Here is a 24,692-nt window from a genome sequence, read left to right as displayed (position 1 = left end):
CTGTGCAACTGTATATGATCTACATAGTGGTTCTGAGGCACCCAAGTATATGTCTTCCACCCTAGTGAGCAGAAGCAGAGCTCTGGCTTCAAGACACTCCCTGTGAAGAGAAGGCAGTCTGGGAACCACTCCTGTTTAACCTGAGTCCTTTACGTAGGAGAAGATGAGTAGATGAGGAAGATGCTAAACCTCTCCCTGTGGTTTTCCTAGAGAATACCCCTCTCTACACAGTATCTGCTTGTCCTGGACTTGGCTTCTTTCTGGGAGGCATTTAGAGTTCAGCTGTCTAACCTGAGACAAATTGCTTCAGTTCTTCCTAGGAAACCCAAGCCCAGTGTTCAGTTCTCATGTGTCAGTGCCATGCAAAGATATGGACACTGTCTGAAAGGTGGCTTGCAGACCTGCCATCCCCCCAGGCAGAACAGCCCCACCTTGCTCCGGGGCGTGTGCAATGTCCATGGGAGATGAAGCCACTTGCTGCACCTCTACTGGGCGGGTCCTTTCTGTAAGACCAGCAGAGGCCTATCCTCGAAAGCAGCCCTGAAGCTCAGGGCCTTGGTCTGGGTAGACGGAGCCTGCAGCGCGTTGTGTGGAGGTGCTGCTCCCTGTATAGGCTGTAGCCCTCCTTCCAGCGCCATTGATAGGTGGAAACTGAAACACACTTGCCTACCCTCTTTGTAAGAAGATTAAAATCCCCTGTTGAGAGCCTCCCCATCCTACCTCAGGCTTATCCAGGAGCCACTCTGGAGGAGACAATTGTAGAGTGAGGTGACAGAGAACATAAGAGGGTCCCCCAGTCACAGTCTTTCTCCACTCAAGCTCTTTAAGGGAAGAAACAATCCAAACCCTTTCTCCCAGTGTTTGGCTCCTGAGGTGGGGCACACAGGCCATCAAAGTGAGCCAAGGAGAACTGAAGGCCAGCCAGCAGCATCCCAGAGCAGGCAAAGCCCTGAGGAGCAGCCAGAATCCAGGCTGTGGAATTGCCTGGTCATCCCTTCCTGCAAGGAAGTTGCCCCAACTGCACAGAGGCCAGGAGAAGGAAATGAGGATGCCCTTGGTATAAGTGATGGAGGTCAGAGAGCTCAGAGAACTTCCCGGCAAGAGGAGGGCTGTGCCCAGTGGATGTGGAGGGAGAGCTTCCCAGGTCCACACGCAGACCAGCCAGGGGCTGGAGCTGAGTCTGTGAGCTCACCACATCCTTCCTGTCAGAGAAGCTGGGTTTGCAGTGAGCACAGAGGTGGCAAGTTCCAGGTAATGAAAGCATCCCCCGGGAGGGCAAAGTTCTCCTGGTGCTGAAACTCCCGCCCACCACACTAGTGAGTATTCTTAGCATGTGCAGAGCCATTTTTATATGCCAAGTAATTGCCAGTGATTATTCTATTAAAACTCATTGAAATATGAAGCCATGGCATTCCTCTTTTAAGTTTAATGCCTCATTGAAAAACCTAGCAAAAACTCTAATAAAGCACAGAGGTTCCATGGAACAAATGAGTGCAACCACCAAATGGGAGTGACTTCTCTCCAGGGTCGAGAGAAGGCCAGGTTTCCCTAACCCAGCAATCTCAGCTGCTTCTAGTTAACACAGGTAAATTTTTTCTGTACTCTTGCAGTTGTCTCTAAATTTTCGGAGTCAAGAACCTATGTAACAGCCTGCTTGACAGCGTAACACATCTCTAGAGGATGAATGGCCGTCTTCCCCATATCTGGCTCATATTTGACAGCTGGTTCTGTGGGCCTCCAGAATTCAGGCTGTGGATGCAGATTAAGGAGTTCAGTTCTGTGCAGGATGTCATCACTGGATTATCAAGACAACCTTGGCTTTGGGCCTTGTGTTCTTCCTCAGTTTTAGGGTTACTTGGTCCACAGTGAGACAATAAGATTTATTACCAGTGGGTCAGTTTTGCCCCAAGAGAGAATGTTGAGTAAAATTATCTTGGCGGTCCCACGTAGCCTTGTAATTCAGTGATGTTGAAACAACTGCACGGATGAGTCATCCCTGACTGTAGGTTTACCCATCCCAAAGGCTGTGCACGCTCATGAGCAGCTTGGGTGTCTCCATCCAACACAAGAGCACAGTCACGGGCACACACCTTACTCACATCTTTCATTCCCTGACTCCAGTCTTCCTCGAAGACCTGCCATCACCATAACAACTGGTCTGGATGTACCTGGGTGGTGTACCTGGGTGGCGCAGAGCTCATCTGGGGCCCAGTGTGCAACAGCCATCCCAGCTGTGTGTATGAGACAGTCAGTTGTCATGGTAACATTCAGGACAAGCACATGTGGGAAACATCTGGACTTCTTTTCCTGGGATTTTCAGTGGCTTGTGGAAGTAGGGGATCTGATTTTTAAATGAGCACAGTTTCAGAAAGAGTGCCCTAGATTAAGTATTTTCCTTCTGCTTTTCCTTGTTGGAGGCCCAAGAGCAGAGGGTGCAGAGATCTTCTACCCTACCCTCCTCACTCGCTTCTCACATGACCAGCTGGAGTGCAGCAAATGTAAGCATTCTGTTAAGCCCACAAGAAGAGAACCCAAGACTGACCCCTAAAACTCATGATTAGAGGAGACCCCAGAAAGTCTTCAATTTGTCCACTGAAAGTGACCAAGACTCCAGGACAGATGTTATGAGGTTGAGACACTGCTCATGTGGTACCATAGATCCTGAGGACCACCCTGCATCACATCCCCAACCCCAGAACTTGTGACCACTCCTAAATTGACTACAGGCTAGACCCACGCTGATCTCAGGCATCAGGTGACCACAGCAGGACAGGTAGGGAGACAGGACTGTCCTTCCCATCTCTCTTCTGTCTCCAGGACCCTAGACTTTCCTGCTGTGAAGGTCCACACTTCTTGGTTCCACATTATTAAGCAGCTCCCTAGAAACAGCTGCATATGATAGCATGAAGTTATAGGAAGATGCGACATCTAAAGGACCCGAATTCAAATACTGTTTCCACCAACAACCTCCTCTGTGATCACAGGCAAGTGTATTTCTTTGTAGAATGGGGACAATGAGAATCCTTGCTTCCCAGAACTTTTTGAAGAAATGAATATGATGTGCCTAAGAGGGCCCCTGGCAATAACAGGTGATTAATAACTGTATGATCTGCTGCTCTCATCCATGAACATGAATTAACTATCCTGTGTAAGAGTTTACAATTCAGCTGGCCAGAGAGAAGGTTTCCTTAGGACCTATGTAGGCCGAATGTGATCACATGGCTCCTGAACATAATCAGTGGGAAGGGAAAGTAAAGAGCAGTGTGGGATGGGGCAGCCAGAGAGGGTTTCTGGGGATGTGTCGAGGGGGCTGAAGATGGCTTTGGAAGGTGCAGTGGAATTGATACAAAGGAAGGCATTAGGGGAAGCAGGGCACAGCTGCTTGTGCAGTGGAGTGAGGCCTAGGCCGGGGCAGGTAGAAGAGGTGGAGGGCACAGAGCCAGGAGGGGTGAGGGGCTCGAGTGCTGCATGCTGGCCAGCACTGGCCTCAGTAGCAACCAGATAGCAGAAGACGGGGGACCGTTCTACCTGTGAGGCAGTCCGGGTCATGAGTCAGAAACACACGCCCTTGGGGGAGGTCCTGGAGTCCCTGTTTTAATGTGACAATCAGGGTCTCAGTTCCGGTGAGCCTGGAACCCTGTCCTCCACAGAAGAGGAGAGGAGCCTGTGCTTTCGTTTGTTCCTCCAAAGCTGCCTCTTAGGACCGAAGCCACAAGGAACCAAGGCTTTGTGTTCCCTAGGCCTGGACTGTCCAGCCTTGAGGTTTTACCTCTATGGCCAGGAGAAGAACCCCTGGGAAAAAGAGCAGCCAGTCCGAGTTCTGGCTGCAGTCACTCCCTAGTCTGGAGCAGCTCCTCTGAGCAGCCTCAGCCACAGTTCTGCTCCCTCCTGGGCCCCCTGCCTCCCTTCAGAGCCTGTCCTCTAGCTGGACTTTGGGCTCTGGTCCTGTCTTCTCCTGTGACCTGGGGTGACCTTTTCCCTTCTCCAGGCCTCATTTCTGCCTGTTCCATTCATAATGGGGGCAACCTCATGCCTGTTCTGCCACCACCCTGTTGGTGTCAAGGCTCAGAGGAAGACGTGTCAGGTGGTTGTGAGCCCCAAGGAATAAGTGCTGTAGCTCGGACTTTCTGGGCCTTTCCACTTTCCCAGAGCTCTTAAGAGGCAGCCAAGCCAAAGGGCAAACTAAAGCCCATGACCCCAGCTCTTCTCCTGGCCTTCAGTTTGCTGAGCATCATTTTCCCTAACAGGCAGGCAGACAACAAATCTCACACATCTGACTTTTTAACCCAGGAAAACAAACCCCCAATCCCTGAACTCAGAGAGTTTCCTGGGGCCAGAGACTGAACCAGGGACTGCAGAGACCGCAGCAATGTCTCAAAACAAAAGTGGACACTGGGCTGGTAGGGAGTAAGTGGAGCAATCTAGGTGGCTTCCTGGAGGTGTGCACATGCTGGAGCATTCATGTTGGATGCTTATGTCCACTGTTCCCTTTTGTTCTGCAAGTGGGAGTGGAGAATGGTGCTCAAGTCCCAGTTGGGAAGACTACGTGTGCCAGAGAGAACCATGAGAACACATCACTTGCTCTTGTCCCTGTCTTTCAAAAGTGTGGCAAAATTTTTCCCATGCCTCTAAGCAGAGCGTAAGTTTGAGAGTAAGAGAGAGTCTCAGCTCTGAAGGTCCCAAGACCCATTTTCCCTTGAAGGAATGAAGAGGGTGTTGGGTGACCTCCCCTAGCCCATGGTTACGGAGAAGAGCAAAAAGATGTAACTGGGACACCATCCCAGAAGCCTGGCCTCCACTCTGCACGCCAGCTGCTCCGTCTCTCTCTGCAGGGTACTGAGAGGTCACCGCTGTTTACAATCCCCTGCACATCTGTTCTGAGTCACACATTCATTCATTTAATCAGTCGTCATTCACAAAATATTTTTGAGAGCCCACTATGTGCACAGAGCTGAGAACAATTTTAAATAAAGATGATTCTCAGGACACAGACGGATGGATGATGACTGATGGCTACGGGTATGAGGACTTTATGAAAGCGGCTGCAGGGAGCTGGGAAGAGTTGGGGAAGCCACTCTTAAAGAAAGAATGTTTGGGCTCAAGAAGGCCTGGGGAAAAAACAGGACTCTAATCCTTTCTCAAAACCACCTTCTCCCAAAGCTTCCTCCATCTTGATCAATGGCAACTCTAGTCTGAGAGTTGCCCTAGCCCAAATCTTCAGAGACATTTGACTCCACTGTTTCCTGTACTTGGTTCAGCAGCAAATTCTAATGACTTCAAAATATACCCAGCATCTGACCACTTCTTACAACCACGGTCACCACTCAGTTCCAGAGCACTGTCATCTCTCAGCTGGACTGTCGCCACCACTTCTGTCTTCAGGCCCAGCAATGTGTCTCCACACCAAAGCCCAAGTGACCTTTCCAAGGGGAAGCCAGGACATGTCATGTCTGCTCCAGACCTGCCAGGGGCTCACTCCAAGTGAGAGGCTGAGTGTGTGTCATGACCTTGCAGGCCCTGGTGTGCTGCCTCCCATCACATCTCCAACCTCAGCCCACCCCTTTCTCTCCTTTTCTCTCCAGCCATGCTGATCTCCTTCCTGCACTTTAAACACGTGAGGTACATCCACCTCAGGGCCTTTGCTTGGGCAGGTCCCTCTCTCTGGAAATCTCTTCTCCAGGATGTCCATGGAGGTTGCTGCCTTTCCTCTTTGAGATTTTTAGTGAAATATCATTTCTTAGTGAAGCCTTCATTGGCTTCACTCTTACAGCCCTTCCCAATAGGCTGTAAGTCCCATAAGCATAGAATTTTATCTTTTTTTGCTCTCTGCCACATCCTTCAGCACCTGTTATAGTTGGACCAGCCCCAAACAGGGCATAAACAGTTAGGAGCTGGTTTCACAGACAAGACTCAGTGTGCAAACGCCATGGGAGTCTGAGCAGAGCGAACTTAAAGAAAGATCTTCTCACCATGTGGGCTGGTAGCACCCCCTCCTCAGTCTAGTGTATGGAGAGGTCACTGCTGTTTACAATCCCCCACACATTTGTTCTAAGTCCCATATTCACACAGTTAGTGATCATTCACTAAATATTTTTGAGAGCCCATAATGTGCACCCGGCTTTGGCAGCTTTCAAAAACAGAAAAGTTCAACCACAGATGAATTCCGTGAGTCTGGCAGGGCCATGTTCCTAGCTATTTCTCAAGATCACAACTGTGGACACAGAAATCAAGGACATCTTCCCTTACCTCGCTTTGTCCTTATCTCTGGACAGAGCCACTATCTCTGGACTCCCTGCCCCACTACTCACATCCTCAGATCCTTGCTCCTTCCAAGGTCACACTTCAAGGTCAATAGGATGGAGACACTGTGGCCCTCCATCTCACTCTGTCATTCACTGCCCGCCTCCCAGTTGCTGTCCCAATGGGCAGAGCCCCCAGACTCCATGGCCCCCACAGACTCCCTGGGTTACATCCATTTCCAGCCACAGGGCTGTGAGAATGTAAAATCACACAGCATGCCTTTCTTTGGCCCTATGCCTACATTTTCATTCTTCAGATTGCTTTAAGTTATCGGTCAACAGATGTGGTCACATCACTCATCCTATCTCCAGCCCAGAAACTGCTAGTGCCTTTGGAGAGAAAGGAGTGGGTTGATGCCTGTCTTTGAGAAGCTGGAGATTGAGGACTTTTAGGATACTGAACCAGCCTCTTCCTCTCTCCCTGCTTTAGAAAATAGGCAGGATCCAGCTACCCTAAACAGGTTATTGACATCTCATGGCCAGGCCTCTCCTCATCATAGCTGATCACTGATCTCTGACCTCTCTTTAGTCTTTCTGGGTGGGGAAGGGGGCAGTTACCCAGTGGGAGGGCTTGAGGCTGGGTTTAGGGATAAGATAATAGATAGGTTCCTCTCTTTTTAGGACTCGCTCAAGGAAACACTGCACATACTGGCTTCATCACTAACACTGTTGCCACGGCAGCAGAGCACTCTCACTGCAGAAGAGGATCGTGGGAAACACGGGATGTGAAAGAAATAAAAAAGGAGCCAGATGGAGGGAGAGGTTGCATTAGAGAGCATCAGAAAGTTCCAGAATGCCAAGAGGGCTATTTAAAGGGCCCTCTATCTGACATGGCAAGACCCTTAAGGGGTGACAGAATCATCCCTGAAGGGATGGCACTCCAGGGATCTGCCCTAAGTTAACTCATGGGATCCATGTAGACACAGGTTTCCACCTTGGAAACTAACAAGTAGCACATCCTGCAGGGGACAGTGGGCACGAGGCCTGGATGGTGGGGTGATTCTGTGCCTCTCCTGTGGGCTGTCTTCTCAAAAGAAGCAGAATTCCAGGAGCTGCTGATGGAAAGGAGGAAGAGACCTTGGGATGTGGGGGATATAATATCCCATGAGAGGAAGCAGAGAGGAACAAAGAGGATACAGAGAGGAGGAACTAGGCTGAAATACAGAGCCAAGGGGATGAACTAACCACGCAGGAAGGAAGGAAGTTCAGGTCCCCAGAGCAGTGGGCATCCAGTGACAAGGACTTGCAGGTGGACACAGAGGAGAATGGAATAGTGTTTCATACCAACTAGAAAGAATTTAACCACCAGAGATGTGGGGCCAAATGAAACCAGGCACGAGAACATGAGATTTTGCCTGAACGGGAGAGAACAGGTCATAGTAGACATAATGCTTTGACCAGGTTGGTAAGCAATTAATTTATTTTTGATAACGAGGAGGTGAATTTATGTGTAGGAAAAGAACTTGCAGACAAGAAGCAGGACCTACTATAATTTGGTAAATCAGACTATAGGTGTCCTCAGATTCTCCAGTTGCTGTTTTTAGGAAAGGCGGGGTTCCCATATGATTGATTCAGGGTCATCTTGTGTAAATTATACAGTGGCAGATGAGTAAGGAAGAGGACTGTAGAAATGAAGGCTTGTGGCATCATTACACGTGGCATGTGGGTGGGGTGAGGGGGTGCTTGTACTAACTCAAAAACTTGACACCAAAGGTGGAGTTTCATCTCAGGCATACACATGGGCACTTCCTGTGTCCATGCCTGGCCTCATATGCCTGGACAAATTCTGGCATGATGCCACATCTTTCCTCTTAACCAGTTCTTTTCTGCTTGTTATTTCCTAGCTGGACTCACAAACCCTGGCTGCCTGAGTTTCTAAGTGCTGAGTCCAGGCCTCTAAGGACAGCAGGCCCCCTGTTCTGTGCCTCAGGATCTTCTGCTGGATCTTGGCACCCAACCCCTTATGTCCACCCCTTTGAGGCAGCACCTCTTGTCATTCCTGTAATTGGAACATACCCACACCTCTGCCTGTCTACTCTTGACAAATGAGCGGGACATTGCCTTTTTACGGGGGCAAGATTATTTCCCCCAGACTTGTATTGTCTGCCTTGTATTTCCTGCCAGACACTGAGTTCCTTGAAGGCACTTTCTCTGTATCTCCAAGGATAGCCAATGGTCCATGCTCTTTTCTGCTCAATCTTATATTCTCAGTGAGTCTTCTATGACTCCTGTCCTCAAAGATTTTATGGCATCTTCAGCTCTGGAATCATGGAAAGCAGGAAGTCTTGGGCTACAGCCAGGACCGGAGTCATGCAGGATGCAAACCCACTGTGCAGCCTTGAGGCCTCCAAACCCATTTAACCATCACAGCTGCAACACCTGCTCCATGCAAATGCTGAGGGACGCACTTTCCAGCTCCTATGTGGGTGCATCCATAAGTACCTCTCACACCAGCCAGGCCTGATGCTCAGTGCTAGGAGAGTGGGTAAACCAGGAGACGAATAAAGAGGTCTTCAGATGCCAGGGGAAAGGAAAGGAGGAGCTACAGTGATGGAGATTGGGGATACAGTGGGAAGTAATCTGACAGTTAGTATTCCTGAGCCCCAGGCATACAGCTGTACCTGGAGCCTGCCCTTCCTGGAGCAAGCTTGCTTGTAGAGAATTCCACTCCCCTATCTCCTGCCCATCGCCTCTCCTGAAAGCCTTTGCCTTGAACAGCGTGACCCTGACTTGGGAGGCCATGAGAAAATAGGTAGTGCCACTCTCTGTTCTATGGATGGACAGTCCTAGGTAAGCCACTGCCTACTGTGCCTCACCCCTCTTCCCTGGCCCCAGGCAGGAGGGAGAAGGAGCAGAGTTGGGGAAGTGTCCTTTGAGGTAGCCTAGCATCCTTGCCTCAGGGCTGGCAGTGCTGAGTCTCCCCAGGGTCCCTATGTTTGACCTAGGACTTGATGATTCCCCAGGCTTTTTCACCTAAGGAGGTGGTATTACAGAGACTGTGAGCCAGAGGGTGTCAGTGACTTTGACAAGGTCATGCGGGCAACTGGAATGGGAACCTGATCTCTTGATCCCAAGGGCCAGTCCCTTCCTCCAGTGCCCTCAACCCCTACTCTGTCTAATCATTCTTGTCCTACCCTGAGTCCCCTACCTTGTGTGCTCAGGAGAGCACCACCCTTGTGTCTCAAATGTAGGAAGGGGTTGGTGGGGGAGGGGGCTGACAGTGGTTTGGGGCTGGAGCCCAGCGGCACTGCCAGGCCGCAGGCCACGCTGTTCTCTCCAGCTGTCTTACCTGTACGCCCATCTCCTCAGCGGATGCCTTCTCCCAAGGCTGCGGAGGACCACCCGAGCCCTCCGAGAATCCAGTCCTCCTCTAGGCTGAAAGCCAAGACAGGACAGAACCTGGTCCTCTCTTTTATTTGCCCCCTACCCCTCACTCGTCCACCCGCGAGCTCGGCTTGCTGATACTTCCCCCTCCCCAGCCAGAAATAGACACACACCCTCTCCCCCACCTCCCTCCCCTCCAGCACACTCCTCCCCTCCTCTTGTTTGCTCCCCGCCTTCCCCTCCCCTGCTTCCTCCCCCGAAGCTGCAGCCCGCAGCCTTTACTGGAGCGGGTGGCGGAGTGCGGGAGGGCGCTGCCCGGCGGTGCCCAGCCCGCGGAACTGGGACTGGAAGGCCGGCGGGCCAGGGAGCTGGGAGCCGGGCGCCGCAGCCTCTCCAGGCTTCAATGCAACCGCGGGATTTCCATCCTTCCTTTGACTGATTTTTAATTTTTGATTTATTTTCCCCTCCCCGCCCCTTTTCTCCGACCCCGCCCTGTCGCTTCACGGCTTCTGTGCTCCTTCCTTTGCCCCCTGCTTCCTTCCTCGCGTTTCTTGCCCCCCGCAATCCCGGCTCGCCTCCCCCATCCTCGCGCGCTTCCACCCCCTCCTCTCCCTTCTTGTTCGGTGTCTTCCGTCCTCTCCCCGCTTCTCCGCCTCCTCCCCGCCCCCTCCCCCGCCCTGTGCCTGCAGACGCGCGGATCGTCCATGCGCTCCTCGCGGGCAGAATGCTGGGCAGCAGCGTCAAGAGCGCGCAGCCTGAGGTGGAGCTGAGCAGCGGTGGCGGCGACGAGGGCGCGGACGAGCCGAGGGGAGCCGGCAAGAAGGCGGCTGCAGCAGACGGCCGAGGCATGCTGCCCAAGCGCGCCAAAGCGCCCGGTGGCGGCGGCATGGCCAAGGCCAGCGCGGCGGAGCTGAAGGTCTTCAAGTCCGGCAGCGTGGACAGCCGTGTCCCCGGCGGGCCACCCACCTCCAACCTGCGCAAACAGAAGTCGCTCACAAACCTCTCGTTCCTCACGGACTCCGAGAAAAAGCTGCAGCTCTATGAGCCCGAGTGGAGTGATGATATGGCCAAGGCGCCCAAGGGTTTGGGCAAGATGGGATCCAAGGGCCGCGAGGCCCCGCTGATGTCCAAGACGCTGTCCAAGTCTGAGCACTCGCTCTTCCAGGCCAAAGGCAGCCCGGCGGGCGGCGCCAAGACCCCCCTAGCCCCTCTAGCGCCCAGCCTGGGAAAACCCAGCCGGATCCCGCGCGGACCTTATGCGGAGGTCAAGCCGCTCAGCAAGGCGCCCGAGGCAGCAGTGAGCGACGACGGCAAATCGGACGACGAGCTGCTCTCCAGCAAGGCCAAGGCACAGAAAGGCTCTGGGCCGGTCCCCCCTGCCAAGGGCCAAGAGGAACGCGCCTTCCTCAAGGTGGACCCCGAGCTTGTGGTGACTGTGCTGGGCGACCTGGAGCAGCTGCTCTTCAGCCAGATGCTGGGTGAGTCCTGCCGCTCCGCCCCACCCCGCCCCTGGCTTTCTCCTGGCCAGCTGCAGGGGAAGGTGGGGGAAAAGGAGAGGTTCCTCCTCTTCCCTCTCTCCGTAGGACTCTTATGATCACCGAGCTGGTGAGGAGGGGCATTGCTTCCAGATGAGCAGGGCTGGCTCAGCTCTAGATGTGCATGGCTAAGTGTGTCTTCAAGACCCTAAGGACCAGAGCCCAGGCTCTGTTCTGGCCTGCCTGAGGTGAGGCTGGACAATGGCCTGGTAGAGTTAGGTTCTCAGAAATAGAGCCAATTAGCATCCTGGAATTTTAAAGCCCAGAACTCTAATGTGGCAAAATCTGGGGCTGGCGGAGACCTCCACTGTAGAGACAGGAGAGCATCAGCATTACCCGGAGACATCCTCAGGGGAAAGCCTGCATCTAGCGGACAGATGTGGGGAGAGCAGACATCAGTGCCAGTTGGCTCTGGAGCTGAACCGAGGCTCTACTTCCTCTGTGGATCCCGGGTGGGAGCACGAGTTGGATTTCCCGGGTGTGGGGTTCTTGGCAAGGAGAAGCGTTTGGGGCTAGGGGCCTGGCCGGCAGCCAGCTGCACACATCTGGATGTGCGTCCTACACCTCAGCCCCAGCTCTGGCCCCAACCCTTAATCCCCAACCCTGGGTGTTTTAGAGAAAGGTCTAGGTTTTTACCCTGAGACTTCGCTCTGACCCTTTGGCTAATGGAAGCTGAGCGGGAAGGGAGGAACAAAGATTGCTGTGGTGGAGAAAGCAGAGAGCTGCTCCATTGTTCTCTGAGCCTAAAGAGTCCATGCAAAAAACCCAGAATGGGCCAGGAAAACTGCTTGCTCTAGCTAGGCCCCCTGGCCGCAGGGATGGATGGATCAAGGATATTCTGGACAACAGGCTGCTGAGCCTCTGGAGCCTGCACAGGCATTGTTGTTGGGGCCACAGAGGGACAGTGGCCAGCAAGCCTTGGAGCCTAAGCAAAGCGCCTTGGCTGCACAGACTTGTTGCAGTGGCTGTGCTGTGGGTCCTCAGGCACTGACTGGTGCGGTGGGACCCAGTCCTCTGCAGGCTGCCCGCCCTGCTGGGTGCTGGGAAGGGGCGTGTCTGCGCGTGTAAATGGGCGGGGCCAAGTGACAGGCGGCCATCTGGGTGACGTGTGGACAGTGGGTCTGGGTGAGAGAGCTCTCCTGGCAGACCTGTAGAAGATAAAGCTGAAGGAGACTGTTGGGCTGCAGCAGTCTTTCTGGGCACTCCCTCTTCCCCCAGCCAGGATGAGGATCTTCTGACCAGGGGCAAGGATTTCAGCCCTTCTGAGAACTGATCCTCATGCAGGAGATCAAAGATGGGCTTTGTAGGGACAATCAGGAGACTAGACAGGGGCAAAAAGAGAAGAGCAGCCTCGTCCCTGGAGAAATCCTCCTGAAAACCAGGACTCCATGGGGAGGCATGGGTGGGATGGGCCAGTACAGAATGGCAGGGCAGCCTCACCCTGCAGAGGTTTGCTATTCTGTGCCTGGTGCCTGCTGAGCCTGCCCTCGAGGAGTTTGCAGTTCAGTGGGACACAGAACAGTAAGTGGAAAAAGAAATAAAATAATTGCAGACCGGAAGGCTGCAGAGAAAACGATACTGGACTGTGCTGGGGAGGGGCTAGAAAGGGAAGCCTGCTGTAGACCTCCCAAAGGCAGAGGTAATCACATTGTGACTGAGGCATTAGAAGGAGGCAGCATTCTTTGGGGACTGAGAAAGGGTAGGACCTTCTGTGTGACTTGCATTGGACACAGACTAGCAGAGGGCACAGGCCTGTGTTCAAGGTCAGGACTTTGCCTGCTCAGGGTGACGTAGCCCATCTAGCCCTCCCCTATCCTGGCATGCCCCATAGTGCCCCAGGACTTGGCTGTCCTTCGAAGACCTCTTAGTTGCTTCACAAGAAGTGCGGCCACAGAAACCCTGTTGACTAGTCCTAGAACTGGTTTGGAGACTGGGAGAAGAAGCTGAGCTGTGGTCCCTCGTTCCTGCTAGGCGGCCATCACTTCTACAGGGATACTTCCATAGGAGCCTCTCAGCAGCCATGGGGTGGGGAGAAAACACCACTTTGGCTGTCTAGATGGCATGATTCAGGATCAAAGGGGTGAGGGCCCTGTCATCTGTGAGTTGGTGGCAGGGAGATCTGCATTTATCTCCTCAGACCTGCCTCACAGTTCTTTTTAGGAGAGAAAGGAGAGGTAGATGGTGCAGAGGGGCCTGACCAAGGTGGTGTCTGCTGGCACCAGCCACCAGAGCTTTCCTGAAGACCCTCAAAGGGCAGAGGGACTGTGCTGTCAGGTGGGGCCACTGAGGTGAGAAAGTAGGCTGCGCTGGCTGGACTGTCCCCAGCTCAGAGGTCCCAGGTGAGGCAGGGCTGAAGGCAGTGCTTGGCATCAGGTGGATGAGGCATCAGCTGGTGAGTCCAGGCTAGGTTTTTCTCCTATGTGAAGGTGGAGAGTGAACTAACCAGTCAGGGCACAGGCGAAGGTAGAAAAGATTTGCCTCCTAGGCCTGTGAGGTGTTCCTGTGTCAGGACAGGCCCTTGGTGGCCAGCAGGGTAGTTGCCCTGCTATCTCAGATGGTGGCTAAAGACACAGGAGATTTGACCCCACTGATGAGGTTCATTATCAGGCTCTGCTCACTGTCTGGTACCATCTCAGACCCAAGAAGCTGCCAAGACCCAGTTTCTGAGGCAGATGGTGGGGGGAGGTGAGGCAGCCCCAAATAAGAGCCTTTCTGGAATAAAAGGGAAAAATTGAAACTTGATCATCCCCTTTCCAGAAATCAGCTGGGGCCCAGATGGTTTAGACAGGCTCCCTATCCCTTCCCTATCTATGGAAGCTGCCAAGTAATAGAGTCCCACTGGGGAACCCTAGCAACTTAGAAGACTGAGGGGTAGGTCTAGGGGGAATGGCCTAATTCCAACAATCAGAGGCCTTAGTCCACATCATGCAATTTTACACGATGAGGAAGGCTACCAAGCCTGCGCCAGGGGCAGGACTGGAAGATACATCCCCTAAACCTCCTTTCCAGAAGTCCTAAGCCCTAGGTCCTTCCCTGGGGCTTAGTTTCCCCATTTGTGAGTGAAAGAGACCCTTCCATGACTCATCCTTACCCTGTAGGGATGTGGTGGTGATTTCACCTGGAAAATATCCCACATGGCTTAAAGAGAGCTTACAGTGATGCATAGTATTTGAATACTACAAAAACACTCCTCTTCCTCATTGGCTTGTCCTGGCCTAAAGATTTTACATGAGATCAGTCAGTTGACTCCCCCAGATTGTTCAGCTTTCCCCACATCTGGCCCCCAGGAAAAAGGGACTAAGTGGAGCAGTTAAGATTGTGCAGGGCAGAGTGTGAAAGAACCCAGGAACTTGGAGTTCCTAGACCCACTACCTCACCAAGGTGGCTGCCATCCTGGGAATGCTTGCCGTGACAACAGGTAGGCCGGAGAATTGCAAGCCAAATAAAAATGAGAAAGAAAGGTGGGAAGCTATTCATTTCTAAGCCATTTGCTGGGTTGGTGGGCAGAAGTAAGGGCAGTTACAGGGTGGGAAGGGGTTACTTGAGAATTTGCTTGAGGATATTTTGGGATGAAATGTCTTCACACATTTTTTCCCTTTTGGGAGTAGAGTGGGCACAGGAAATGTGAACGCCTCAAAAACCCACTGCCCAGAGCAGCAGGTGACGTGTGAGCGTAGCCTGCGCCCCCCAGTGTCAGAGGGCTCACCCAGAGCCATGCTTGTTATTTCCAGGGGCTCCCCTGGCCCAGCAGGAGAGTGTGGACAATGCTCATTTCTGCCCCTCCCCCAGTAGGGGAGGGAGCCCTGTGCCATCACAGGCTGGAGGAAGGGCTGTGACAGGGTGTGGGCCCGCAGGCTCTCGTGTATTGTGTGGAGCAGGAACTGGCCCAGAATCTAGGAGCAGTGAAACCTTCTACCTTCCTCAGAGTTAGCATTTAAGAGAATATTTCTTTTCCTGCCATGATGAGGATGTTTTCCTCAAGAGCAGGCTTGGGCCCCCACCCAAGGGGTTGATAAGAGTCCCGCACCTCCCTGTGGCCATTGCCTTGTTCCGATTGCAGCAGCCGGAGCTGTTCTCACAGGGCAGCTGAGGTTCTGCCTTAGGTCAGGCCCTCCACTCTGAGGACATGGCACAGATGGAGTAGAAGTGTTACTCTTGTTCCAGCAGCTGCTCTGATTCCCTGAAGCATAAACTGACCCAGGGAAATGCCTTTTACCATTAGTGACAGCTCCAACCCCAAGCACAGGCCTTTCTAGACCTGGATTGAATGGGTAACAGGGCCATGTCACCTGCACCCCTGGGGTGTTTCCTGGCCATCCCTCTTGTTCCACATTTCCCTACATCCTTGTCCATTCTGCTTCTGGGCTGTAGCTATCTATGTCCCCCCAGTCCCCTCCATCCCAGGCTGCCAATACCAAATCTTTCCTCTTCTGCTAACAACCTTTTCTGCCCCTCCCTGCAGTGACCCTCCGTACATGTCCATCCCTTATTACCTCTAACCTCGAGGCTGAAGTCACACGGTGCTTCCTAGAGCTCGGGGGAGAGCAAGTCCTGCACTAACTAGGCTGAGCAGAGCCCCCTCATCCCTAACTGCAGCTCAGCACCCTGCTGCTCAGCCACCTCTGCAGCACACTGCAGTGTCTCCCTGGACAGCTAGCTAGAGAGAAGTCCCCTCCTCTCTGCAGAGCACTCCGCCTTGCTCAGCCTTCCGTGGGATTTCATAGAACCACAGAATGGAAATTGTCTAGTTGAGCCTCCCACTTACTGAAACTAATCCCTCTATAGCACCATAGGCAGGTGGGTGTTCTGTTTACTCACTCCCAGTGACAGAGGGCTCACTACCTTATTTTCCTGGAAAGCATTCATTACTAGAAAGATCTTTCCTTTTTTTACATTGAGCCAAGATTCTGTCTTCTGGGAATTTCCATCCATAGCCCCAATTTGTTCTCTGGATCCTTATAGATTTAGCTAGTGCCTTTCACAGATTTCTTACATTTCAGATCAGACAGCTATCTAAGCTCAATGCCGTCATTTCTCCCTTGACCTTCTTCTTTATTTTTCTTCTATTCTACTCCCTCCTGCTCCTTCCCCTCCTCCTCTTCTCCCTCTACCTCTTTCTTCTTCCTCCTCCTCCTCCTTCCTCTTTTTTTTTTAATAAGATCCCATTGTAGAGAAAAGAACCTGACCTCTTTACCTGGTTCCCAGGCCCAGTGGAGTGCAATTCTGCCCCTCATCGCACCCCACTTCCTCATAATGTCTGCATCTCAAGGTGGCTCCCTGTGGGGGAATCATCACACCTGGCTGCATTTTCTCCTTGCCCAACCCTTCTCACAGCCTTCTCCCTCTGCCTGAAACCCTGAGCTAGCCAGCCAGCGGAGGGGAAATGGACTCCACATGTTTCTCATTTGTGCTGGCTGACCTTTCCCCACACCCTGTTTGGATTACCCAGATGCATTTGATGTCCCAGGAGCCTGCAGCCTTCTCTCTGTCTGCACAGGAAGGGCCAAGGGGCCAGGCCCTGCTCATGCCCCTTGCATGAGCAAGCTCCCTCCAAATAGGAGCCCCTCAAATGCCAGCTTAGCCCACCACCTTCCATATCTTCCTCCACCCTGGCTCTTCTAGGGCCTGGGAAACAGAAAAACAGAGTCTCTTGGGTTCAGTTCCATCTTGTTCAGTGAACCTAGGTCTCTACTTCCTTTTGACTAGCTGAGATCAAGATGCCAACCAGGAAGATGCCCCAAGAACTGTTTTTATTTCCCCCACTGGAGCTGAGTTAGGAACAGAGTGTATCCAGCATGACTATCCATAGTGGTATTATGCCTGGGTAAGTGGGATGGGTTTGTCAGCTTTTATATACACCTTCTCCCCCCAAATTTTACATTTCTGGCATGTGTAGATGCAAAATGTGTGGGTAGGAAGCTCTGGTTAGGAGAGAATGACTGTCTGCCAGGAGTCTGTAGACTCCTTGAGCTTGGTCTGATGCTGTATTGGGAGAGTAGAAGGTGGCACTTTTTCTGGTTACTGATTTACCCATAAGACCTTGGACCCCAGCATGTTCCAGGCTCTTGCCATCAACACTGCTGTATACTTCAAGTTTGACACCAGTCTTTTCCAACTCAGCTCCAGCCAAACCTCAGCCAAGCAGCCCGGAATCAGCAGAGGGCGGCTTGGCCTGAGCCATCTGAGAGTCTATTTTAGACATCTCAATGATACATTTCAGGCCACTCGGGTGGGCGGTTCACCATAGTGACTTCTAATTTCTGGGCAGCATTTCTTGCTCTGGGCTTCTCTGGTACTAGCTCCTCTCACTTGGGGATGTGGAAAGCAAGAACAAGGACAGGTTCACTCCCTGGTGTGCTGTAAATACTTTTACTGCTGGTCCCTGTGGAATCCCAGAGCTGTCCTGAGGGCTATTTGTTTGAGGTGCTGATATGTGTGTAGTCTAGGATTGGTCTGAAACTCCGGGTACTTCCATGTAGAGCCAAGGTTACAAGCTCAGCTTTGGGCTGAGCAGTGAGACAGTGAATGTCAAGAGAGCAAGACTGGGGTATTGAGTTGATAGTTGTATGGCACACAGCATCAACCCATTGGGCTCTAAACTTGGATGAGGTTGGCTGTCAGGGTGTAAACACAGGGTGTGCAATAGATAGCATGTGTTTACAGGGAACAGTGCATATAAATGCTTGCACACTCACTGACTTCCAGCACATATATACATATACTAAAGGTGCATTTGACTCCGTGTGTGTGTGTGTGTGTGTGTGTGTGTGTGTCTACACAAGAGCTGGACAGATTTAAAAGAGTGAAATATGAGCATGGTGGAACAACTTCCCCCAAATGGACTCCCAGGCAGAGGTTGTGGGGGTTCAGACTCCTGGCTTCTTTCCCAGAAAAGCACTGTAAGTGTTGGTTCCTCCTCAGACTCTGAAGACATGGGCTCCCTTTGCCCTTGGTAATTCACTGAATAGATCCTTTTCCTTTTGGAGAAGCTGGCAGCCAGGAAGGAGGCTCTGCCCTCTTGTTGCAGAGTCCCTAAAGTACCTCACAGCCTAAGATTCCAATAACCCCAGGGTGAGGAGCTGTCTCCTTGAAGCTCCAGTACCAAACTCTTCCAGGACAAACAAACAGAAATCTCAAGTATACAATCAACCAATAATGACATTTATTAATTATTTGGTGTATAAGAGGCACTTTTCCTACTCCTTATGCATTGTAAGTCACTTTGCTCACAAAAATCTTGTGATCCTGAAACTTACACATGAAGAAACTGAAGCACTTAAATGTAAGTAGTACACACAAAGCCAGTAAAGTAAAAGAGCAGTGGAACCAGGATTTGAACTTAACCCCTAGAATTTCCTGCTTCCAGGAACCTCAGGACTCTCCCAAACATAGTTCAATTTCATTTTAGGAGCAAACGCCAGACTATGGGCAAGAAACCATGCTCCTGAGATAAAGGCTCCTGGCTGACTTTCTAGTTGATAGGGCTGATGAGGAGGAAAGACATCCATGCGCTTTCCAGGACTAAGCAGAATGTGGTGATTGCTGTGAAGAAGTAAGGAAGTGTCCACGGAGGGTGAGGTCACCCAGAGCTGCAATCTAGGTCTGTGTGGAGTGGGGGTGGTACATGGGCACAGGAGGGCAGAGGGCACGCTAAGGAGGGTGGAATTCTGGCAGCAAAGACAAGAGGAACTGGAAAATAAAGGAGGTGGTAAATGAGGAGCTTGATAGCAGGATGGCAAAAGGTCCTGTCTGGTTGGAGGAGAGTTAGGAAAGGAGATGAAAGAGGAGATGAGACCGGAAAGATAAGCTGATCATGGCTGATGGGAATGTTGCCTTGGGATGCTGTTGTAGGCTCTGGGCAGACAATTAAATGGAGGAGAGACATAGGAGTTTGTCCCCAAATGATCTCCAAAGCAATCCTGTGTCTGCTCCCTCTTTGGAGAGGTGGTTGACAAATGAGTTCAGCCTGCTCAGGGCCTCTCCGTTCCATGTCTCTTTGCTGCAGGGTAGATTGCCCTTCTAGCTGCTGCAGTATCCCCTTTGGAGGCACCCAAAGAGAGGCTACCTCTGTCCTCAGAGGTTGTGTCTCTGATTGGTAGCAGCTCTGATTGGGCCCTGTTGCCAAAGGTACAGTGTTCTGCCCTGTCCAGGGGCTGGTCCATCATTACCTTAGCCATTGGCAGGGCCCTGCTGAAGGCAGACCCGTGATTCATAAAGCATGAACCAAGTTCCACTTCGCAGTGCTGACATACGAAGCCAGTTTGGAACTAGACAATGGAGTTTTGCAACTACATGCAATTTTGAAGCAGGATAGTACGATGGAGGCCACATTCCGGCTCCTAAATTGCTTGTTCAATCCAGGAAGGCTTCCCGAAAGAACCAGGAAGTGAGAACTATTTAAAGGGATCAGACTCTTGGCCAGAGAGAACTTCCAGTCATCCAGCCTTGTCCAAATGAGGGTAGGAGGACAGGATGGGGACTCGCTGGCTTGGAGCCCTCAGAGCAGATGGATCTTTGGGGAGTGAAGGAAGCAGGATGCCCCCAGGGTAGGAAGACTCACAGGAGAGAGGATGCCTCTCACCCTGAGCCCAATCCTTCATTTCCTCTGTTCCTTTGGGATGCCACACTTGTTCCAATTGTCATGTCTGAATGTTGCCATGAGATTCTGTTGTTCTAGCAGCTGTCACATTTTGCAATATAGAATTTGGTTTTACCATGGAATCTAGGCATCGTCAGCAGGTATTGTCCTAGAGTTCAGGGGTTGCCATGGGATGTAGGCACTACCCTTCTGTTTTACTGTGTCCATAAGGCATTGATAATAGGATAATGTCCAGAGATTGCTGCATGGCCTCCATCTATCCTTCTGGCTGCAGCAGAGGGGAAAGGAGGGAAGTCCATGGAGGTGAGGCAAGAGGCCAGTACTGCTACCACTCTCTCAGCCATGGAGAATGGCCATGGCCACAAAGGTGGCCCTCTTCAGCTGCCAGGGCAGTGCTCAGTCCTTGTGCTGCCTGCCACTTTGCCAAGTCAGTGGGTTTGCTTGCTGCTCAGCAGGCAGAATGGACTGTGCTGCTTCTGCTGGAACTTGCAGTGCTCCTAGGAGCACTAGAGCCAGACCTACAGGCAAGGAGGCCTACTTGACACCCCAACATCTTTCTGGGGTCATTCAGCCAAGCCTGTAGCCTTAGGACTACCAAGGGCCTGGCTGTAGAATTTGGGCTCCCTTAGAAGAAATCATTCTACTAGAGGATGTACATCTGTAGCTTGGTCAGGTACCTTTATCCTGAGGCTCTGTGGGGGACTGCTCAACAGTGCAAGGCTTGTCTGAGTCCCTGGAGATCAGCAATGACAGTGACTGACAAACATTTGTTGAGCACTCACTGTTTGCTAGCTGTGTCAAGTGCTTTGCTTGCATAAACCCACCTCATTCTCACAAGATATTAGTCAAGGGTCATATGTACAATATTAACAACCCTGGATGGCTGCAGAGCTGTAAGACTCCCAGGGCCTCCTCTTATGCTAAGTGTTAAGTTTGTCACTATTGGATTGTAGCAGTCCCAATAAGAATCTAGCTGGCCAGCATGCCAGGGGAGCATGGGAGAGGGGGTCAAAGAAGCTCTTTCCTACTGTAAGGGAGTGTTCCATATTACTGAGTGACTAGAATGGCCCTACCAGTGCAGTTCTGTGGTCTGGTAACCCCACCATTACATAAAATTTAAAACTTAGAAAACTTAGGGGAGCCTAAGGAATGCCAAGCAGCTTGCCCAAAGCAAATGCAGGTTCATGATAAAGCTAAGGTTCAAGCAGGGCTTGATTCAAGCTCCTGCATTTAGCCACTAGGTTCTTACCTATCAAGTAGCAACTCTTCTCCACTTGCCTCTCTATGTTAGAGAACTCTTAGCCTTAGTCAGTTTTACCATGGACCTGCAAACCCAAGTCTGTATGGTTGGTTTTATCCTTCTCTGTGCAAACATTCCATGGTGCTGTTTGCTAGGGACCCTGCCTCTGAAACCCTCAGCACCCACTGTGGGAAGCAGACCCATAGACAGGGATTCTGATGCAGAGACAGGGCCTGTGCTGGACAGAGCAGAGCCTGGGAGCTGTAGGGAGACTCTCAGGGGAGGCCTGAGATGGAAAGGAAGAGGCCCAAGGTGGCCTGGATAAGAATGACTGGATGGTCAGACAGAGTAGAGACCGAAATGTTAGCTTAGGATAAGCCTTTCCTCTTAACCCTTCCAGCTGAATCCTGGATCTGCCACTCACTCACTGTGATCTTGAATAAACCACTTAACTGCCTGGGTCTCAGCCTTCTTGTTGGTAATGTAGGGATTAGCCTCCCCAGCCTCCAGAGCTGGCAGGAATGGGTGAGAACTCTATGAGAAAGGCTGGCACTGAGGCTGGCACACAGCTGGTGCTGCACATCCCAGCCCTCTTGCATTTCAGGGTGTAAGTTCCCTTTTACTCTCCCCTCCCACTTTCTCTCTGACAGTAGCCCCTGGTTTCTAGATTAGATTTCCCATAATGCTTAGTGAGGTGCAAAGTTAACCTCATGGAAGATCTGAGAGTTATGTTTATTTATTTATTGTACTAGGACTTGAACCCAGGGCCTTTGTATTGGGCTATTTCCCCACCTCTCTCCCCACTTTTTTTTTTAAATCTCTGATTTGTTTTGTTTTGTTTTGTTTGAGACAGATTCTCACTATGTAGTACAGGCTAGCTTTGAACTCGCTTCTGTAATCCAGACCAGCCTCGAACTCAGAGCAATCCTCCAGCCTCAGTTTCCCAACTGCTGAGTTTATAGCCCCACTTTTTTTTTTTTATCTTGAAACAGGACTTTGCTGTTGCTGAGTTGCTTGAACTGTGGTCCTTCTATCTCAGCCTCCCAGTGTGCTGGGATTACAGTTTGTGCCACTGTGCCCATGTCTCTTACTATATGTGTGTTATTCATTAGTCACTGTGCTGAGCACTTTACATGTATTAAACACTTGTCTGTCAGAACAACAGAATTAGCTACCCCAACTTTGCCAATGTCACACAGCCAGAAAGTAGAGGACCCTGGGTGTGACTTGCAGACAGCCTGCTTTGAGCACCTGCCACCTTAACTACTGTCTCATATACCTCTCCCACAGTGCACATGGCAGAAAAAGGTGTTCCACAACCCTGTGCCTCCTCTACCTAGGAGATTAGCCAGCACCCAGGGATAGAGTAGACTCTGACTGATTCTGCATGAGGAGAACAGATTGGTGCTATCAGAGATTTGAAGGTTGTATGGCATCATAGTGCTTGTTTAATCTATGTGAAAAGTGAACAGCAGAGACAGTATTAAACAACAAACAAAAAAATGTGGGTAGAGCTGGACCTGGTACCTGACTGTAATTCCAGAACTCGGAAGGTTGAAGCAGGGGACTGTGAGTTTGAGGCCAGCCTGGGCTACCACAGTGAGACTGTCTCAAACAAAGTGGGCAGATTATGGGGTGCAGAGGATTGTCAGAGGGCAGCACTTTTATTTCAGGTTCACTGCCCTGTCTAGATTAGAGTGAAGACTCGAAATGTCCTTGCTTCCGAGTAGGGACAAAGACTCAAGCCTGATCCCTGCCTTTACCCTGAGCTTGTCTGTCCTTATATTGGGAGGTCCTCATAAGTTCCTCCCAGGGCTGCAGCAGAGAATTCACTCTGATGGCCTGTTACCACACAGCTGGGGGGACATCTGAGGAAGAATGAGTTCAAGATAGTCCTTCTCTGCTCTCATGGAGGATCAGGTGGATGGGCTTGATGCTGACCCTCATTTTCCATATACTGCGCTAGGGTATTAGGTATAAGGGAAGGACCTCCTGGCCTCTGCTTCTGAGCTGAAGGAGCCTAGCCTGTGCCCGGCCAAGGAGTGGATTCCTGCCATTTTCCCACACTTTGCAGAGATTGGGTTTCCTCCTGAAATCATATAGCTACATCGCAACTATAAAATTCTCAGCCCCTCAATTCAAGCTGTTTGCAGCAGCCTAAGTCATTGCCCATATTCCCTTGGGATCTTAGCAGGGAGGACACAGAGGGTAGTGGCCAAGTGCATGGACTAGGATGTCAGATAGACCTCAGGTAAAGTCCTTGTTCTGTGTTAACTACCTTTGAGACCCTGGGCCAACTAACCTCTCTAAGTTCGGTTTCCTCATCTATTAAATGGGCCACTTAATACCTATATACTTACAACCTATAACTCAGTGCTTGGCATGTGTCTGTATTGAGCCTCTAGCAAAAAGGGAAGAAAAAGCATCGTTGTGATGATTAAATGAGGTAATGCATGTAAAGCACTTAGCATAGTGCCCTACACGTTGAGAAGCATCTAACACAGTCCATGGCAGTTTTGGTTATTTTATTGCTGTCTTTCCACCCCACCATATGGAGTTGCAGAGAGACATGGCCCCTGTCTCAGGAAGTCCCCAGTCTCAGGTAAGAGTCATAGGCCTGGTTGTCCGGCCCTCCTGGTCCTGATAGGAGAGACTCAGGCCCTCGTGCAAGCTCCAGCATCCAGTAGCCCGACAGAGACACACAGGTCTTGTTTCCTATGCTGCTGGACTTGGCAGCCTGCAGCCTATCTACAGAGTCTTGTATTTTCCCAGCCCTTTCGCCTGAGCTCTTGCTGCTTCTTTGCTACCAACCCACTTACTGCCTCCCTTCTGACCTGCCACCAGGCTGACACCTCCTGCCTCTCCTCTCCTGTCATTGGGCTCTGCCTCTGTTGTGCTGATTCCTCACGTCCGCATCTACCAGGTGACTTGCTCATCAGGTCTGGTCTGTGTCTCCCCCAGGATGCCAGCTCCTTTGCAGATACCGCCCAAACTACACACACAATGAGACATGGCAGGGTCAGGCTGTCTGCCTTCCACCTGCATTTTAAGCAGCACCAGCCTGCTCCCTCCCAGGATCTTCCTTTGTGGCCTTCTCCTCTCCAAAGGTCACCCCACTCTTCTAGGCCTCTCCCTTTGCCAAGTCCAGGAAATCCTCTGGGCAGCTCCTCTCAGTGGCCTCGTCACTCCTGCACACTGCTTGGCATTCTCCACTTCTTGCCTCTCTCTTGGGACCAGCATCACAGATTTTTGCTGGGCACAGCCTACTCTCATTGCCTCCAACTCTAGCAGTTCCAGGCACTCATTGTCACAAGTCCAGCTTCAGGCTTAGAAATCAGATTCCTGGGCTGAAGTGAGGTGAGGGCCACCCTCTGTCTCTGTCCCTACTCCCTGCAAGCACCATGTGTAGGAAATTAGGTGCAGAACAAGCTCCTGGAAGCCTCCTCCTCTCCTGCTCCCATCTCTGGCTCTCTGGAGGTGGAAGGCAAGAGCACAGGCAAGTGAGCAGGCAGGAAGAAACCCCCTCCTAAGGGGAGCTGGGTCCCTACAGCTCCTGGCTGAGAAACAACAGAGAGGGGGTGAGGCCAGCATGCCCCAAACTCTTGGCTCCTTTTCTTCAGTCACAGTTGGAGAATATTCCCTGAGGGGCCGGAATTGCCTCTGCCTCTTGCCCACACCCAGATTGACAGCCCACC

At 51.5% G+C, this 24,692-nt stretch overlaps 1 protein-coding gene and 1 long non-coding RNA gene across 5 annotated transcripts in view; one reads left to right on the top strand and one right to left on the bottom strand.

Moving 5' to 3' along the window:
- Positions 1-10,086, bottom strand: part of LOC134473978 (uncharacterized) — a 35,961-nt gene extending 25,875 nt beyond the window's left edge. The window contains exon 1 of the long non-coding RNA XR_010044496.1: positions 9,589-10,086. This is a non-coding gene — a long non-coding RNA (uncharacterized LOC134473978). The remainder of the gene's footprint in view (positions 1-9,588) is intronic.
- Positions 1-24,692, top strand: part of Nav1 (neuron navigator 1) — a 252,435-nt gene that overhangs the window by 86,077 nt on the left and 141,666 nt on the right. For all 4 annotated transcript variants that reach the window (XM_063239988.1, XM_063239987.1, XM_063239986.1 and 1 more), the window contains exon 4: positions 10,313-11,101. In XM_063239988.1, the coding sequence (XP_063096058.1) occupies positions 10,313-11,101 (789 nt within the window). The remainder of the gene's footprint in view (positions 1-10,312; positions 11,102-24,692) is intronic.

The sequence above is a fragment of the Cavia porcellus genome, unplaced genomic scaffold, assembly GCF_034190915.1.
Source record: "Cavia porcellus strain 051 isolate PalLab524CR breed Dunkin Hartley unplaced genomic scaffold, mCavPor4.1 scaffold_29, whole genome shotgun sequence".
Classification (NCBI taxonomy): Eukaryota; Metazoa; Chordata; class Mammalia; order Rodentia; family Caviidae; genus Cavia; species Cavia porcellus.
The sequence above is the reverse complement of the archived record's forward strand: the minus strand, read 5'-3'. Positions and strand labels throughout refer to the sequence as shown.